Below are 19837 nucleotides of genomic sequence, written 5' to 3' on the forward strand. Positions count from 1 at the left end.
AATGTGGACTTTTCTGGCATATCACAGTAAAATCCACTAGTCTAATTTCCATTGCAACTGGTTTGTTTCCCATATATATGCAAATTTTAAGGTACTCTTAGACTGAATTGTCCCTTTAAAGAAAAAAAAAAGTCTGAAAATTATATAATAATTCAACTCCTTTATTTAGGCAATTATGGACTTATGGACGCAAATATCATTTAAAGCAATATTTTAAAAAAAAAGTGGTCCGGAGCAACAATAAATAAACTATCCATTTTCATCAAAACTAGTATTATCAATTTTGCTCCTTAACCAATTAAAACTTCAAAGCTATTCCAAAAGACCTTGCAAAATTAAAAATACATAATAAATAGAGACTTTATGCAATTTATGCAATTATTCAAACACCTGTTAGTATGTAAAGCATTACAAGAGGCCCATGGGCCTTTACACTCACCTGATATTTGATACAAATTATATATTTAATTTATTATTTCTTTTGTTAACGAAATAGGAACATGCATCTAATAGGTCTACACACAAAGTTTCATTAAGCTTGGTGCATATTAACTCCAATTATCTTGTTCCCAAGGTTCAATAATTATTATTGCAAATGGCAATAACTCTGTAAATAAGTTGGAGTTGAATCAAGCAGATTTTTCAACTTGTTCGAGATATTTCCAATGTTAGTCCATATGACAAGTTTTATTAAGCTCGGATCATGCATATTTACATTTGTACTCCACTTATCATGTTCACAACATTCAATATTTATAATTGCAAAGGGCAATAACTCTTTAAATTACTGTCGAATCATGCTGATTTTCGAACTTGTCGGAGATCTTTCAAAGTTTAGTGTAAATACATGTATAGTTTCATGAAGCTGAGTGAATATTTATCCAAGTTATCGTATTTACAATGTTAAATAATATTGTCATGTGACCAGACTGTAATTATACCTTGAGATAATGGCACAAGATTAACACTGTAGTAATGCGAGACAACAGAGCAAAATACTTAAATAATTAAATATACATTCATACACATGTACATACAATGTAACATTATAAATACATACAATGTAAAACAAAGCACATTTTCAGTCCTTTGGTAGTAGAGAATCTTCATGACTTATTTGATCCAATCCAATTTATAGTTTACAAGCAATCATTTATATCAACTATTCCATGCCAAATTAAGTCATATTCAACCAAGTTATTCAGAAAAAGTTCTGGACAGGCACAGGTGAGCTTTTTGCCATGTTCATTTCCTTCTTGATTAAATTCTTCATTAAATTCCCATGTATTGTATAAAAAATGAAAGGCAGATAAATGCATAACCAGACCGGGATTCGAACCCAGATCACCCAAACTTTTACTGGATGCTCTACCGTTGAGCTACCTGGTTGTCAGTGATTCATCTGTTTTAGATTAAAACTGAAAATTCAATCATCATTTGAAACTAAATGCATAATTAAGGGAGATAACTAAAGGTGGTAGTCTCACATACCCCAAAATTTCCCCGTTGTTCAATGTTATTTATATTTCTTTTATCAAGTAATAATGTTGTTATAATATGCATCTTCTGTCAAATTTTGTAATAAATTACACCTGCCATTTTTTGTAAACTGTTTTATTTAATTTTTCATTTTTAATATATCAACTATAATCAATATATATTATTAAATATAATCAAATTATATTTCTTGTGCATGAAATCGAACATTCATACAGAGTAAAATCAACCCATAAATAAAAATTTTCATCACAATATTCTATGATATGTATTGTTTGACAGATATGGTGAGCTATGCCAGTAAATTACCAAAAACTGTGCCCAGAAAAGAAAATATATCAAAAGTGTGAAATTTAACTGCTATAGAAAAATAATGAAATGAAAATAGGCATATTTGCTTCTATTATGTATATTTTCAAGAAAATTGAACCACATTTTCCCAAGATTTAATTTTTTTTTTAAACTTCAAACCTTCATTTGTCAGTTATGATTTATCATCAAAACAGAGTTATCTCTCTTGTTTTCCTGTTAGAATATAACTCAAATGTCAATTTATTTTATCTTGAATTTCATAACGATGTTCTTTCCATTTCTTTCAATATAAAATAGTACTGTATTGTTTATAAAGGTATTCATGAGGTTAGTTTTAAAACTAATAAAATAATTTATTCATGAATTCAAAGCCTACTTCTTCAGCAAAATGTCACAAATTATATGACAGTCATTCAAATGTTTCAAGTGCTTGAGGCATCTGCCATAATAAAAGCGTCTGCACGAAAATGTTACTATTTGTCTCCCTTTTCATGAAACTACCATCTTCAGTGGGAGCAAATATGAGGTCAAAACCAGTTGGTGCACCTTCTTAATCCTACCTTATATTCAGGAAATTGAATAATTCGTCTGATCCTAACCACAGCTGGACAATTCAGCTTCCTAGTAGTCCTTTTCATGCTTTGCAAATCCTTTTTCTGACAATGAAAAAGTATTTGTAACGTTAACTTTATTTCACCTCTTCATAACATATTCAATCAGCTTTTGCCCTGCCCTGTATATATATATGCGTGTACATGTATAACATCATAATACAAGTCTATGGACTCTGGGTAGAGCAAGTCTGTACATAAAAACTAAGAATTACTGCTTTAAATTGCCTTCAATTATCATAATGGAACAAACAAGCTATTAAAGTTTTTAAAAACTTTAAGAAAATAAAAATTACTATTCGGTAACAATAATTATGTACAGATTACTATCCTGAAATTTGATAATTTATTATGTAATTGGATGAAAAACAGTAACAAATTGAGTAATGTACTACTGTTTTCTTTACACTACTGTGTGAGTCCTAGTATATAAATGATTTCTTTGAAATTTTGTGTGAACATCAATGTACTAATGGTCCCCTTGTACCATTGTGTGAACATTAGAGTGTACTAATGGTTCCTTTCTATCTGTGTGAACGCTATTGTATTACTGGTGACATTGTACCTTGTACATTGTACATTGTATATTAGTGTGTAAATCATATTTTATTGCTGGTTTTGTTACAATTCAATGAAAAATACAACCTCTTTGAATTCCCAAATTGAGTCCAATCCCTCCTGCCCCATGGGGGTTCAGAATCACTGTATATAGAAATTTGATAACAGCACACCCTCCCCAAAGGATGTTTCAAATTATATTTGGATAAAAATCAATCTTAACAGATTGTAAAAGGAATCTTACTCTATACAGCCTAATGCTCCAGTTCATCTTGCCCCAAGGGGTTGGAGTCAACAATTATACAAAACCTTAAGCCAATTTCCTAAACATCTGTGTTAACTGAAGTGGTTAAATTACATTAAAAATTTTATGATAAGTAGTCACATAGGGTTTAAAAACATCCGAAGTGGTTCACAGTGACTATTCATACAGAATCTATTAATCTTCCTCCAAGGATGTTTGTATTCAATTTTATTTAAAATACAAAAAAACTAATTTTATATTTGTTTTCCTCTATTACATTGGCTATCCCCATCCAGACTCTGTCAGGGACAATGTCACCAAAATCTCTTGATCTTACCGAAAGGATGTGTTTGTCCATATCCATTTCAAATCAATGGAGAACTTTTCAGCTACTAGCAATTCAAAGAAAAAATCTACACATGATGCATGGTGGACAATGATAGACTGGACAAAATAGCAAAAATTGGTGACTTTGTGTACATGTACAACAGACGAAATTCTTACAACTTGATGATTTGGCCCATGCTGGCATTCATAACCCTCACTGTTGAGAACAATGAATGGTGTGCCATCATATTCCACATTTAACGAAGAATGGCCTACATCTTGAAACCTGATCCTCTTCCCTTCCAGATCCAATGCTTCAATGAATAAAAATAACATTAAAAGCAATGAAATATTATTATCAACTGATCTGTAGTCATTGTAATTAAAAATAATTCAAAAAGTTGAATTCAAATTTAAGACCACCTTATGATCCATGAAACTGTGAACCTAACGCACATTTTAAAGGGAAAAAATATCTCTCAGTTGTAAATAATGGTTTCAAAAGTCACTGATTGTCGCTTCCCATAACATGTATTTTACTGTTATTATTTACTTGTACAATGGACCTATATACGATAATGCAACATTAAATATGTTTTGGTTTGGTGAACCCGACCAAAAATCTTGCATGTATGTAGGTAGGTTTCAATTTTTGGAATTTCCAAACTTAAATATGAGGAACTATGTATTCATTCAAAAAAAAATTAGGTTAACAAATAACACCAGCTGCTTGACGTCTGGGATTGTTTTCATAGGCTTGTATAGTATTTGTACAAATCCTACATGAGTTGTCTCCCTTTGGCATCTTTTCTTTTCGTAGCAATAAGCAATTAAGCAATAAACTGTTACCAGATTGGACATACAGTTGATATGAAGCCCATCCTGAAGGAAGATAAATAGAATGTTAACGGGCGCCATGAATATTTATCTTTCGGACGGATAAATTTGAAACAAGCGAACAAATGAAAATTATGCCATGACGTTTTTTAATACAAGTGATTTTGTCAACACGATAATACCATTAGATTTCATAGACTGCACAACTTTCAAACCACTTTCGAAATTATTTGACCGTCATGTATATATAGGCGTAAGTATACATTGAATACATTGTCAGTGACGTGGCAATCTCTACAGCCCTGGACTATCTCATAGTAAAACTGGAGGCAACAGTACAGAACACCTAATTTAGTCCATTGGTGCAAATTAAAAGAGCCGTATAACGGTACACTGTGGTTGACTCTGTGACGTCACTCTCTCTGCAGTCAACAATCAAACCTATGATTGGTTCAGATTTTTTTTCTCTGAGCAGCATTCAGTTTTACAATGAGATAGTCCAGGGGTGTAGGGATCATAATTGATTGGAACCCCTGGATTATTAAGGATGTACACCTTTATGATTGCACTGTATGTGGTCTGTTAAACAGGTTTTTGCCTTCTCTTTTATACACGCTAGAGAACAGTAGGTCCCCGAAAGCCGACCAAAGAAATCAAGAAGATATAGAGTGGGGCTATTTGAAATCCAGTGGTTTTTTCCCTTTCAACTTGCATTGTCAGCTTTATGGTGAAAATTACTTATGAACTTATACTTGTTTGATCAAAAGTATTTTTCTTGGCACTGTACATGAACCACCTTAATATTTAAATAAATGAATGGTATCAAAAATAACGGGAAAATTACAGTACTACTTAGCCTTGCATTCAGTCATTTTCCTATGCCATGCACGATTCATATTTAAACATCTGGCTGCGCCCTTAAAGGCCTCGAGCCTTGCCTTCAGTTAATTGTCCTATGTGAATATGAAATCAAAATGACACATGTCATTTCTTACCATCTAAACGTGAAGATATATGCCTCCGTTGTCAACGCTTCCTCGCAAGCAAAAACACGGACGGTCGCCTTGCTCGCCATGTTGTTTCAACAGGAACCGGATGTTGTGTAGGCATAACTCATCAATATTCATGACAGTTTATAACTGGGCGTTGTCTATGTTGTGGGCGTGGCGACCCTCAATACGTGATGACCTTCAATGCGTGGGATTTAGTTTTTCTCTATTGATATTTTATTTCGAACCGATCTGAGAACAGTTATTTTATACAGCATTTATCAGAAACATTGTTTTCCCTTGATATTCTTAGTTATTTTCCATATTCTGTTTGTAGTGGTTGTTCCTGGATATAATTGAATGTATTTTACGCATGATGAATTGTTTATGTCAGGTAGAGGCAGTCAGTTCAAACGGAAGTTTTCGCTGCCTTCTGGGGATATGGGATCACAGGCAGTGGTCGGTCCCCTCACAACAAGCCTTTCCTTTGTGGACTGTGCCAAGGCATGTCACAAGCTAAACATGTGCAAAGCTAAACACGTGCATGTCTTTCACTCTCCAGAACGCCGATGGTGTGCAGAGCTGTACAGGACATAGTGCCTGGGTCATCGAACACGTCAACGTCACTCCCAGTCACTCCCAGCATACAAGTTTTCTTCAGGCAAGGTGTGATTATCATTCCCCCTTAGGGATAATGAGAAAATGTAACTTATATAACAACCAGTATTTGTAATTATTTGATATTAATTGTATGCATACACCTATTTGGCCAGTTATGTTTCAAAATGGAATTAGGATTATCCAATTCTTCAGGAAACACTGTGCATAAACGCCAAATTCCGAGCCCAGTCAAGTTATTCAAAGAAAGACACGTCGTTGCAATCACATAAATATTTTTCGCGTGTGACAGACAGCAGTGTAGTAATGATGCCCCCCGTAACATTACCGCTGTTGCATGGTTATCGTTCCTGACAGGGCGAACTTAGGAATAGACGGAAAATTATTTAAATATTATGAAAAAGGACTAGAAATGGGTACCAATCCATATTTTTTATTTTAATTGCATTAATAAAAAATAAATACTGTATTGCCATACTTATAACCATTTTTCAAATGAATAATGAAGTTTTGATATGGTATTTAATATGTTTGCGTGTCAACGGCAAGACATGACTCTATTTCAAAACATTGCATACATTCAAAAAGAAATGATTTGGATAATTTAAAGTATAAGTTTCTGACAGTCATAGAGTCACACGGGTCTAATCACGATCCACACAGAAGTAATTATACTTCACGCCAATTTCACATGAACCGAGGCAAAATCAACGAATTTCACGTGAAATTCATACGGTGAATTATTACAAATTGTAAGTGTAAACATTAACAATAGTATGTATAAACTACTGCATACTTGGGATCTGGTGTCTTTTTGGGAAACAGCTCATTCTAATCATAGGATGCGCATACTAATGAATATTTGGAGCATACGATTACTAATACCGAAGCATTATACATTCTCCACAGACATTCTGGACATGTACGGCTACAGAGAGGATCAGGAAGCCGCCATCTTGTATAACATCGTAGAGGTAAGACAGGATCAGGGAAGTGCAGCAAAGACCTGTACCTCAATGTACACACGTCTGATGGTTGTCGACACGTTAACTAAGATGGAAGGTCTGAACAGGATCATCGCCAAGTATTATGTACTGAGTAAGTGCAACTATTTTAGATAACAGATGCAGGATATGTGTTTTATCAAGTACAATACAAAAAATATAAAAATGACAAAATCTTCAGTGAGCTCAAAACACATCATACGATTATAGACTGAATTGTAGAATTCATCAGAACATTTTCTAATGGTAATTGAGTGTAATATGCATGTTACTTTATATATGTTTTTATTTTTGTGGTACAATGTATTGTAGGTCATGATTTCCGATTCTTCGTCGCCGGAACTTACACATCATCAGTTTGGAGTTACACAGGAGATATAGGAGATGTTATCAAGAGTGACCTCTGGTCTCCTGGTAACCCAGATCAAGGTCAAGGTCACTGCGTCATGTTGACAGAGACGGGTTTGGCCAGTGTGGATTGTCAGGAACAACTATTCGCAATCTGCGGGAATTAACGTTTGACAAAGTAATACGACAGCATACTACGGCGATATGAGAACTAGGTATTCCCATAACCAGTCACGGAGTATTACAAGGAGGTTTTTTTCTGTGCGTTATGGGTTCATTCCAAACATCGCTGAATAATAAGTGGGCAGACACGAAGAGATAAGGTAACGCATGTGTGAAAATATAAGAAATAGTCCTATCTTCAACATTCAGGCCTTCACAGTGACAGTTTTCGGAAGCCATATTGGATTCTTATGGGAATTGTGGGTAAAAATCACCAAGGATATGATATTTTACAATTGTGGGTAAAAATCACCAAGGAAATTATATTTTACAATTGTGGGGAAAAATCCCCAAGGATATGATATTTTACAATTGTGGGGAAAAATCACCAAGGATGTGATATTTTACAGACAACCCATATATGTGTTATAAAATATTATTTTGAACAAATGTTTATGAAACATGCTGTTATGACTTTTAAGCAAATGAACTTATTTTATTTGTATTATCACAAGCAGTCCATCTCTGCCTCACGAATTCAAATCACATGTTGGGCAGTTGCAAGGTACTGACCTCTAGTCGATTGCTTTTTTCCCGATACTTCGGCTTTTTCCCACCTCCATATCTTGATGAACTGTCCTTAGATGACCCGGGTTTTACTATACATTAAACCAATAAAACCAAATGTAACCTTGTAATGGACCTTTTAGCGTATTACCTTTACCCCGATAGTCTTTAAGCCAGTGCGTTACTTCACAATTTGAAATACATTCATCATAGATAATCTTTATTTTTTTATCTTTGCTGAGGCCATTTGTATTGTGAAAAGATTTCTTTAGCGAATATTTGATCCATAATACGGAAGTGCTATTACCATAGAGCATTAGATGTAAGTTATGAAGGAGGAGTTATCAACCCTTTAACCAAAGGAGGAGGAAAATTGTCGGCTCCAGGTAAGATTTCCGTTTTCGGCTATAAAGACGGTGTAAATCAATGCCTAATTAGCATTAAACAACGCAAATATCAGATTTTATACATATAGGGAAATATCAAATGCTTCATACAGCAAAATATGGCAGAATCTTTAGAAAACAATGCACCAACCAAACCGGCAAATGACGGACAGGCCGATATACAGGTATCTGAACAACAAACTTCATCCTAAACATACGCCGGTGCTGTTATATCGCAGTTCAAAACAACAAAACCTGTATTTCTCTCCGAAAGAGAGAACACAAACCAGCAAAAGAGCAATGGCTTAGCCATACGGAGGTATTTAAAGAAATAGCAAATGCCATCCCCCGGAAAATCTGAGCGGCTTGCAAAGAGTCGGCGGGCTCTGGCGCATATATGTCGACAGCAACGACTTAAACAACGATCTAATAATCAATGGATTAATACTGCGAGAGCGTAACATACCAATTTATAAATACAACCCTACCAGTAGCTACATGTACAATGATGACGACGCGGTGAAGGTCAGGGTTAAAAACATCCCCATCTATGTTGAAGATAAATTAATAAAACAGGCCATATCCAATAAAGATGCAACCAGTGAATTGGTCAGCTTGTATAGGGAAAAACTGAGAATAGATGGTCGTCTGACTAACTGTGATAAGGGGAAAGGATCCTACGGATCAGGAACTTGTCGTCCCCACTTCCAGTGGTGATGACCATGGGTATACATCGTGCAGTTGTGAAACACCAAAGTCAACCAAATGAAAACACAAAATGCGGTAATTGTATCGCTAAAGGTCATTTCACAAAAGACTGTAAAAGTGAAAGAGTCGGTAAACAATATCAACTGTCTGGACACGTACAAGCAGAATGTACACCCCCTACTGAATCAGACGATGACAGCTCTGACGATAGTCAATCAGATTCGGACTCTGAAAAGGAAGTCAAAATGCCAGTGACTGAGGAAGACGATACCTCTTACCAAGCAGACCATAAATGATGCTCCAACTCTCAAGTAACACTTGATTTCAGGAAAACACTGAACATGAAGACTCAAAAATAAAAAAAGAAAAAGGCAAAGGCAAAAAGGAAGTCTGGTAATTCCTGCAACGACCTACAAGACGGACAGGATAATCTGGATCGCTTTGTAAAAGCAACTACAACTAGAGCTCAGAAGTCCAGTAGTGTAAGTGCAGATGTAAGAATGGAAGACAAAGAAATCAGACATCAGAAATATATGGGATCTATGTAAAATTGAAATAATAGAAATGAGAATATAATTTAGGAAAAATCTAGCAAAAAATCAAAAATGCAATATTACAGAACTGGAAGATAAAATTAATAGACTTCAAAGTAATGAATCCGACCAGATCGAAATAGAAGAAATTGAAATTGGATAAAATAAAAACTGAAAATGGCATGATGGTAACCTCACAAAAAGAAATTCTTTGAGTTATACGAGTCGTAACTGGCCGAACATTTGGATATATTATTTTTCTTCAATTATCTATTTAAAACCATACGTTGCAATGAATAAAGCTGTGAAAATCATTCAAATGGACAGACAAAGATATATAATGCCTTATAAACGTTAGTTGGAACACATATGTTATGCACTGTGAAATTCTTGTTTTTTTATGTCTTATACACGTTTAGATGGAAACATACCTTCAGAAATCAGTTTACAACTACTAATGTAAAAAAATGTGCAATGAAATTGTGGACAACAATATGTTTTCATGGTCTGACCGTATGAACTCATTTAACTACACTGAAGATGTTAATATAATGATTTTTGGCACTACTGCCAAAAATCATTTTCAGCTCTCTTTTGTACTTGTAAAATTAAAACCTATACATTGAAAGTATTGTAATTTTCAAAATGTTGGTAACTTTTGGAGTGGAATAACATATTAAAAGCTCTTCTTGATTCGTGACTATGAAAAATACGGCACATATAACCCTAAATCAATAATGACCCTTCATCAATACTACCAAAAACTTTACACCTCAAAACAAATAGATAGAGAACAGATACTAGAATACATCTAAAATACAACTTTTGAAAAAAACACTAAGATGAGTGCAAAAAAGCTATTTTTAAAATAAAACAAAATAAATCACATGGACAAGATGGTCTCACTGTTTTGTCCAGGTGATTTATTTTGTTTCATTTTTTTTTTTTTTTTTTAAATATGGTCTCACTGTCTGCCCTGCAGGTAGGGCGTTAGAATTGTACCTGCTGCCCCTATTGCATGATCGTAAAAGGCGACTAAATTTAGGATCTTATCTTTTCTCTTAACTGACTTTGTCTTTCCTAATGCCTCCCTTGGCACCACCTCACTTTTGGCCTTGAGTTCAGCGTTCGCCCCTGTGAGGAAGGCTCTGGGTTCTGTCCCCTGGCCGAGACACACCAAAGTCTATAAAAGTGGTAGTTTCTGCTCCTGCTTAGCGTTCAGCATACAGGGAGTGGGACGACTGGTTCGCCCGTTGTCAGTATAATGTGACCGGGTGGGATGTGTTGCTTGGTGTCTTTGGCGGCATGCTTCAGTGATATAGCACTATAAAAAGGGCAACAGTTCTACGATACAAGAAGACACAACACGAACATACCGCAGTCTCCCAGTACACTCACCTTGCACAACATACACGCAACACACCGCATACATGGGAGGCCGTCCTTACATGACCATAGCTGTTAATAGTACGTTAATAAATCAAACAAACAAACAAACAATGGTCTCACTGTGGAATTTTATAGAGAATTTTGGTACGAATTAAAGGAACTCATTATAACTGATTTTAACGAATGTTACAACAATGGAATGCTATCATCATCTCAAAGAAATTGCATGTTATCCTTAATATACAAGAAAATTACCCTTTTGATCTAAACAACTGGAGACCAATCACGCTTCTAAATGTAGATTACAATATTCTAGCCCCCTGCCTTGCGGAAAGATTAAAAAAAATCTACCAAACATAATTAACACTGATCAAAATGGATTTATAAAAGGAAGATACATTGGATACAACATCAGACTTATACAAGATATAATTGATAATATTGAAAAATATAATATTAAGGGAACAATACTTTTTTTAGATTTCGCAAAAGCCTTTGATACATTGAATGGGACTTCATATTTATCACCATGGAAAAGCTTAAATTCAAATTTTCCTTTATTAAATAGATTAAAATTCTATACAAAGAGTTTAGCTGTCAAATCTGTAATAATGGATATATTACAAAATCTGTTAAAATAACTAGAGGTATCAGACAAGGATGTCCAATTTCAGCCTTGCTCTTTGTAATAGAAGTTATGGCCATCAAAATTAGAGGTGAACCCAATATAACCGGGATTACAATAAATAAATCTAAAAAAAACGTGCTTTCAAAATCTCACAACTCGCTGATGACACCACCCTTTTTCTTAAGTCAAAACTTGAAATTAAAAAGGCTCTCAATTTAATTGAAATTTTGTGATCTTATTCTGGATTAATATTAAACATAGATAAATCAAAAGGGCTTAAATTGGGAATAACAGTGGAAAATGAATATGAAGGAATATCATGGTCAGAAACAATTATTCAAGCACTTGGTATTTACTTCGGACAAAACAAAATTGAAACAGAAAGAAATTGGTCAGGAAAAAAAAAACAGAAAAAAAAACTGTGACATGCTTGGAAAAAGTCGAAAACTGGAAATAATAGGAAGAATACAAATAGTGAAAGCTCTATTACTAACACAGCTTACAATGGCCCTGCAGGTAGAGCGTTAGAATTGTACCTGCTGCCCCTATTGTATGATCGTAAAAGGCGAACAAATTTAGGATCTTTTCTTTTCACTTCTTTCTAATGGACTTTATCATTTCTAATGCCTCCCTTGGCACCGCCTCAATTTTGGCCTAGAGTTGAGCGTTCGCCCCTGTGAGGAAGACTCTGGGTTCTGTCCCCTGGCCGAGACACACCAAAGTCTATAAAAGTGGTAGTTTCTGCTCCTGTTTAGCGCTCAGCATACAGGGGGTGGGACGACTGGTTCGCCCGTTGTCAGTATGATGTAACTGGGTGGAGTGTGTTGCTTAGTGTCTTAGTGTCTTCGGCGGCATGCTTCAGTGATATACAATGTAGCACTATAAATAGGACAAGAGTTCCACTATACAAGAAGACACAACATGAATATACCGCAGTCTCCCAAAACACGCACCTCGCACAACATACACGCAACACACCGCATACATGGGAGGCCGTCCTTACATGACCATAGCTGTTAATAGGACGTTAATTAATCAAACAATCAAACAAGCTTACATTTTCTGTCTGTCATGGAAACACCACTTAAATTCATCACAGAAACTGAAAAACTCTTATATAACTTAATATGGGAAGGAAAGAGAAACAGTTAAACAAAAAATAATGGTAAGGTGCAACATTGAGGAAGGGATGAAAATGATTGATATCAACTCATATGTAAATGCAATACGAATAGGGTGGATAAAGAAAATATATACTAAGGAAGACTGCCAATGGAAGATAATCCCAATAAACCAATTTAACAACTTTGGTCCAAATTATGTTTATTTATATGTCGCTTCAATATTAATGATATAAAACTAATTCAGAATAGAACTGAGAAATCTCCCTTCTACCATGAAATCATGAAAGCATGATTTGAACATAAAAAACCTACAACAATCATCCAGCCAAAGTCAGTTACTGAAGTACAATCTCAAATCATCAGGGGCAATAAACACATACAAACCAATAACCATACTCTGTGTTTCAAAAACTGGATAGATTCCAACATAATTACAATAAAAGATCTACTTAACACCCGAAATGAAATTGATGCAAAGTTCATTTATGAAAAATTGCAAAATAAATATAACTGGATAGCACAGTTTGCAATGATATAACCTGCTATACCAAAATCCTTGATAAACAAAATCAAAAGTGAAAACAATAACCCTGAAAAAAAATGGAACACAAAAGAAAATAATTATCTATAACAAACCAATAGACAAAGTATACAACAAAGATACATTGTTTGTTTGTTTGTTTGATTAATTAACGTCCTATTAACAGCCATGGTCATGTAAGGACGGCCTCCCATGTATGCGGCGTGCTGCGTGTATGTTGTGCGAGGTGCGTGTTTCGGGGGACTGCGGTAATTTCATATTGTGTCTTCTTGTATAGTGGAACTGTTGCCCTTTTTATAGTGCTATATCACTGGAGCATGCCGCCGAAGACACCAAGCAACACACCCCACCCGGTCACATTATACTGACAACGGGCGAACCAGTCGTCCCACTCCCTTTTTGCTGAGCGCTAAGCAGGAGCAGAAACTACCACTTTTATAGACTTATAAAATCATCTCATTAGAAAACCTCACAAAAACCAGTTGCATATTTATACTGGCACCACATTTTCAAAGAAAACTTTGAAGAATGCCAGATAAAATGTACAAATAATTTCATATTCAATTACCTGCATGAAAATAAACTTAAGCAATACAGATGGAAACTATTACATAAAATACTAACAACAAAACAGATATTACATCAATGGAAAATTGAAACTAATCAATTATGCAATATATGCAATGAAACTGGAGACTACAATCATTTTTTCATTATATGTAAAATATTAACATCATTTAAACAAAAAATAAACAATCTCTTTGAACAACTCCGATACAAAAAAAATATGTTTAACCTAAAGTACTTCGTCATAGATTATAAAATAGAATTAAAAGAATATTATGAAGTTAATTATTTACTTATAATCATAGGATTCATTATCTACAAATGCTACTACATGACATAAGTGACAAAAAGAAAAATAACTTGAGACATCATTAATGTATCCAGAAACCATATCGACAAAACCGTAAGCCAGGCACATAATCAATCCTCGAATCATTTTTCACACGCACAAACTCAGATAATCCTAGAAATGTCAGTCCTACAAAAAAACAAAACAATAAATATTGCGATTTATTCAATCCTATTCCATGACGGAAAATCACAGTAATCTATCTTGAACATACTGTATATGATACCTGTGGTAAACCTTAAATCCTATATAGAGATGATAGAATAAAGTGCTATCATTATGTTCTAGTCTAACTTAAATATAACGACAATGTATATACATTTTACAAATACATCGTAGTCTCGGTACAATTAACAGATGGTGCATATGGAGCAAACCTCGCTGGTAGGGTTATCCCCAACCGTTGGGAAACTCAAATTGCACCTTACTGTTAACGTTGGCCTCGAGATCTAATGCGTCAATTAATTTGCATTTTTTAATGACTGTTATACATACCTGATAAATATATATATTGTAAACACAATTTTTGTTATTACCTATGACAATATCACATAAATTCGCAGTAGACCTAGTACAAGTAGACTCTACATAGACCAAGGATTACTTGTAGGATATGTGCAGTGACACGTGTACGCGAAATGTAAACTAACTCGGGCATATGACACACATCTATTTTTAGCACCTGCGCCGAGAACCAGTCCAGTTCGATGCAATAAATAGGACCTACGTTAATAAGAAGTATGCAAGCATGTGTGCTTAGTTGTTTCGCTATGACAAAAATACCTAAATTCTTGTAGATATATTACGCGTATCCTAGATAATACGATGAAAGCATTAGGCTATCTTACAGTAGACATATGGAACCTACAGAACACAGTTTATGCTTCATAAGTTCAGAGGTTAATGTACAACCATGAAGACGCTAGTTATAGTTAATGTCATATCTGATATTCTTTAATGTTATATCTGATATTCTCACCAAGCTCCGAACTATTAAAATTATCATACCGTAAAAATAAAAAATACATACCATTTTTAAACAACACTAAATTACTATGGATTTTGGACATATTTTGGTGGTTCTCTGGAACATTTGATCTAACTCAAAAAAGAGGTAAATTCATAGAACTAAGTGAGACACTACCAGAAGATATAGCTAGACAATTTGCGAGACTGACCTATCTGAAATCCAGGTATGGAAAATATATTGAAAGTGGCTTAACTGGAATGTCCAGTCTAGTCCATTATAGAATGGAACAAAGGTAAAGGACATAGTAATCCATCGTATTACAAGGACAAACAAGATACTCTGATCGTATTACAAGGACAAACAAGATACTCTGATCGTATTACAAGGACAAACAAGATACTCTGATCGTATTACAAGGACAAACAAGATACTCTGATCGTATTACAAGGACAAACAAGATACTCTGATCGTATTACAAGAAACAGTATTGATCGTATTACAAGGACAAACAAGATACTCTGATCGTATTACAAGGACAAACAAGATACTCTGATCGTATTACAAGGACAAACAAGATACTCTGATCGTATTACAAGGACAAACAAGATACTCTGATCGTATTACAAGGACAAACAAGATACTCTGATCGTATTACAAGGACAAACAAGATACTCTGATCGTATTACAAGGACAAACAAGATACTCAGATCGTATTACAAGGACAAACAAGATACTCTGATCGTATTACAAGGACAAACAAGATACTCTGATCGTATTACAAGGACAAACAAGATACTCTGATCGTATTACAAGGACAAACAAGATACTCTGATCGTATTACAAGGACAAACAAGATACTCTGATCGTATTACAAGGACAAACAAGATACTCTGATCGTATTACAAGGACAAACAAGATACTCTGATCGTATTACAAGGACAAACAAGATACTCTGATCGTATTACAAGGACAAACAAGATACTCTGATCGTATTACAAGGACAAACAAGATACTCTGATCGTATTACAAGGACAAACAAGATACTCTGATCGTATTACAAGGACAAACAAGATACTCTGATCGTATTACAAGGACAAACAAGATACTCTGATCGTATTACAAGGACAAACAAGATACTCTGATCGTATTACAAGGACAAACAAGATACTCTGATCGTATTACAAGGACAAACAAGATACTCTGATCGTATTACAAGGACAAACAAGATACTCTGATCGTATTACAAGGACAAACAAGATACTCTGATCGTATTACAAGGACAAACAAGATACTCTGATCGTATTACAAGGACAAACAAGATACTCTGATCGTATTACAAGGACAAACAAGATACTCTGATCGTATTACAAGGACAAACAAGATACTCTGATCGTATTACAAGGACAAACAAGATACTCTGATCGTATTACAAGGACAAACAAGATACTCTGATCGTATTACAAGGACAAACAAGATACTCTGATCGTATTACAAGGACAAACAAGATACTCTGATCGTATTACAAGGACAAACAAGATACTCTGATCGTATTACAAGGACAAACAAGATACTCTGATCGTATTACAAGGACAAACAAGATACTCTGATCGTATTACAAGGACAAACAAGATACTCTGATCGTATTACAAGGACAAACAAGATACTCTGATCGTATTACAAGGACAAACAAGATACTCTGATCGTATTACAAGGACAAACAAGATACTCTGATCGTATTACAAGGACAAACAAGATACTCTGATCGTATTACAAGGACAAACAAGATACTCTGATCGTATTACAAGGACAAACAAGATACTCTGATCGTATTACAAGGACAAACAAGATACTGAACAAGGACAAACAAGATACTCTGATCGTATTTTTAAAGGAAAAAAAATACTCTGAAAGCGTATTAAAATGGACAAACAAATACATTACAAGGATCAAACAACTCTATTGTATTTACAAGGAAACAAACAATGATACTCTGAATCGTATTACAAGGAAAAACAAGATACTCTGATCGTATTACAAATTTCTGAAAACAATACTCTGATCGTATTACAACCTTATGACAAACACCATGATACTCTGATCGTATTACAAGGACAAAAATGACACTCTGATCGAAAGAATAAAGGAGTTAAACATTGATCAACGATAGAACGGCAATACAGTTCCAAAAAAAGTATGGATTTGTATGCAACCTTCTGTGGTCATGATTAATCATATGCTTAGCAAGTATTGGGCAAGGAAATAGGGCTGTACTGTGGTTAAACAGTGCTGCGAGAGCCAATGGACTGTACTCTCTTAGGTCGTGTTGAGTGGAGATTTCTGCTCCACCACATGGAGATGAACTGGTGACCAACAAGATAAAGGAGTCTGATCAACAGAAAAGTAGAGAGTTAAATACAATGGCTTTTCAACCTAAAGGAGTCTGCCTCTAAAATGTGGCTAGAAGAAAAGACCATGATGTGGAAGAGATCAACAAATTAACTGAAGCCCTTGGATTGAGTGATTTGAGATTAAAGCAAAGAATTGAAGGGAAAAACAGATCGACCAAACTCATATTTGAGACTAAATCAGAAAGGAGAAAAGCATCAACATCAAAGACATAAAAAACAAGGACTTAAAGGGCGTAATAGTAACCAGGGATTGCAATCCACAGCAAAGAGAGGACAATACAATTACAATTACAATCTAATGCCAAAATGAAAATAAAAGTATGAAAAAAAATACGACAGAAAAATGTACGATGATGAAATGGCTCAGTGCAAGAGGGACGAAATATAACATAAATAGATAAATATTAGACAAGACATTAACAGCACAATTGAAATAAATACTAATTTCAATACATTTAAGATTAAACAACTCTGTTAAATTTCATTTGCTAAATTTTAGTTATTTTTTTATACATGTAAAAACGTTAATTTTTTAACGAGCATTAGTAATATATGATATGACTATGCTATGCATATATTGTATTTTAATACATGACGAGCCAATTCTGAGTACAGGAAAAAAAGTAATGAAGCTGAACTTGGTTAATTTTCAAAAAAGGAAAATAAATAATGTAATAATTACATAAAATTGAAAATGTTTCAGATCCTTACCATTAGCCTCTATTTCATTATTCATCACCGATTGGTTTTATCTGCAACCTTCTGTTTCTACTGACAGGGTTTGTCGTTTGTATACGACCTTCTGTTTCTACTACCAGGGTTTGTCGTTTGTATACGACCTTCTGTTTCTACTACCAGTGTGTCGTTTGTATACGACCTTCTGTTTCTACTACCAGGGTTTGTCTTTTGTATACAACCTTCTGTTTCTACTACCAGTGTTTGTCGTTTGTATGCAACCTTCTGTTTCTACTACCAGTGTTTGTCGTTTGTATGCAACCTTCTGTTTCTACTACCAGTGTTTGTCGTTTGTATGCAACCTTCTGTTTCTACTACCAGTGTTTGTCGTTTGTATGCAATCTTCTGTTTCTACTACCAGTGTGTGTCGTTTGTATGCAACCTTCTGTTTCTCTACTACCAGTGTGTGTCGTTTGTATGCAACCTTCTGTTTCTACTACCAGTGTTTGTCGTTTGTATGCAACCTTCTGTTTCTACTACCAGTGTGTCGTTTGTATGCAACCTTCTGTTTCTACTACCAGTGTGTGTCGTTTGTATGCAACCTTCTGTTTCTACTACCAGTGTGTCGTTTGTATGCAACCTTCTGTTTCTACTACCAGTGTATGTCGTTTGTATGCAACCTTCTGTTTCTACTACCAGTGTGTGTCGTTTGTATGCAACCTTCTGTTTCTACTACCAGTGTGTGTTGTTTGTATGCAACCTTCTGTTTCTACTACCAGTGTGTGTCGTTTGTATGCAACCTTCTGTTTCTACTACCAGTGTGTGTCGTTTGTATGCAACCTTCTGTTTCTACTACCAGTGTGTCGTTTGTATGCAACCTTCTGTTTCTACTACCAGTGTTTGTCGTTTGTATGCAACCTTCTGTTTCTACTACCAGTGTGTGTCGTTTGTATGCAACCTTCTGTTTCTACTACCAGTGTTTGTCGTTTGTATGCAACCTTCTGTTTCTACTACCAGTGTTTGTCGTTTGTATGCAACCTTCTGTTTCTACTACCAGTGTTTGTCGTTTGTATGCAACCTTCTGTTTACACTACCATGGATTGTCCTTTTGTATGCAACCTTCTGTTTCTACTACCAGTGTTTGTCGTTTGTATGCAACCTTCTGTTTCTACTACCAGTGTTTGTCGTTTGTATGCAACCTTCTGTTTCTACTACCAGTGTTTGTCGTTTGTATGCAACCTTCTGTTTCTACTACCAGTGTTTGTCGTTTGTATGCAACCTTCTGTTTCTACTACCAGTGTTTGTCGTTTGTATGCAACCTTCTGTTTCTACTACCAGTGTTTGTCGTTTGTATGCAACCTTCTGTTTACACTACCATGGTTTGTCCTTTTGTATGCAACCTCTGTTTCTACTACCAGTGTTTGTCGTTTGTATGCAACCTTCTGTTTCTACTACCAGGTTTGTCGTTTGTATGCAACCTTCTGT

General features: G+C 34.9%; 2 protein-coding genes across 2 annotated transcripts in view; both read left to right on the top strand.

Moving 5' to 3' along the window:
* Positions 1-5972, top strand: part of LOC138330707 (uncharacterized) — a 64537-nt gene extending 58565 nt beyond the window's left edge. Inside the window, exon 3 of the mRNA XM_069278242.1 lies at positions 5770-5972. Coding sequence (XP_069134343.1) covers positions 5770-5972 — 203 coding nt within the window. The remainder of the gene's footprint in view (positions 1-5769) is intronic.
* A 41-nt stretch (positions 5973-6013) lies between these two features.
* Positions 6014-8452, top strand: LOC138332086 (uncharacterized). The gene is made up of 3 exons (XM_069280036.1): positions 6014-6041; positions 6903-7091; positions 7310-8452. Exons 2-3 carry the CDS (start codon positions 6914-6916, stop codon positions 7510-7512), a joined length of 381 nt encoding a protein of 126 aa, XP_069136137.1. The 5' UTR covers positions 6014-6041; positions 6903-6913; the 3' UTR covers positions 7513-8452.
* Positions 8453-19837: the final 11385 nt, after the last annotated feature.

Source organism: Argopecten irradians, chromosome 9, assembly GCF_041381155.1.
Source record: "Argopecten irradians isolate NY chromosome 9, Ai_NY, whole genome shotgun sequence".
NCBI lineage: Eukaryota > Metazoa > Mollusca > Bivalvia > Pectinida > Pectinidae > Argopecten > Argopecten irradians.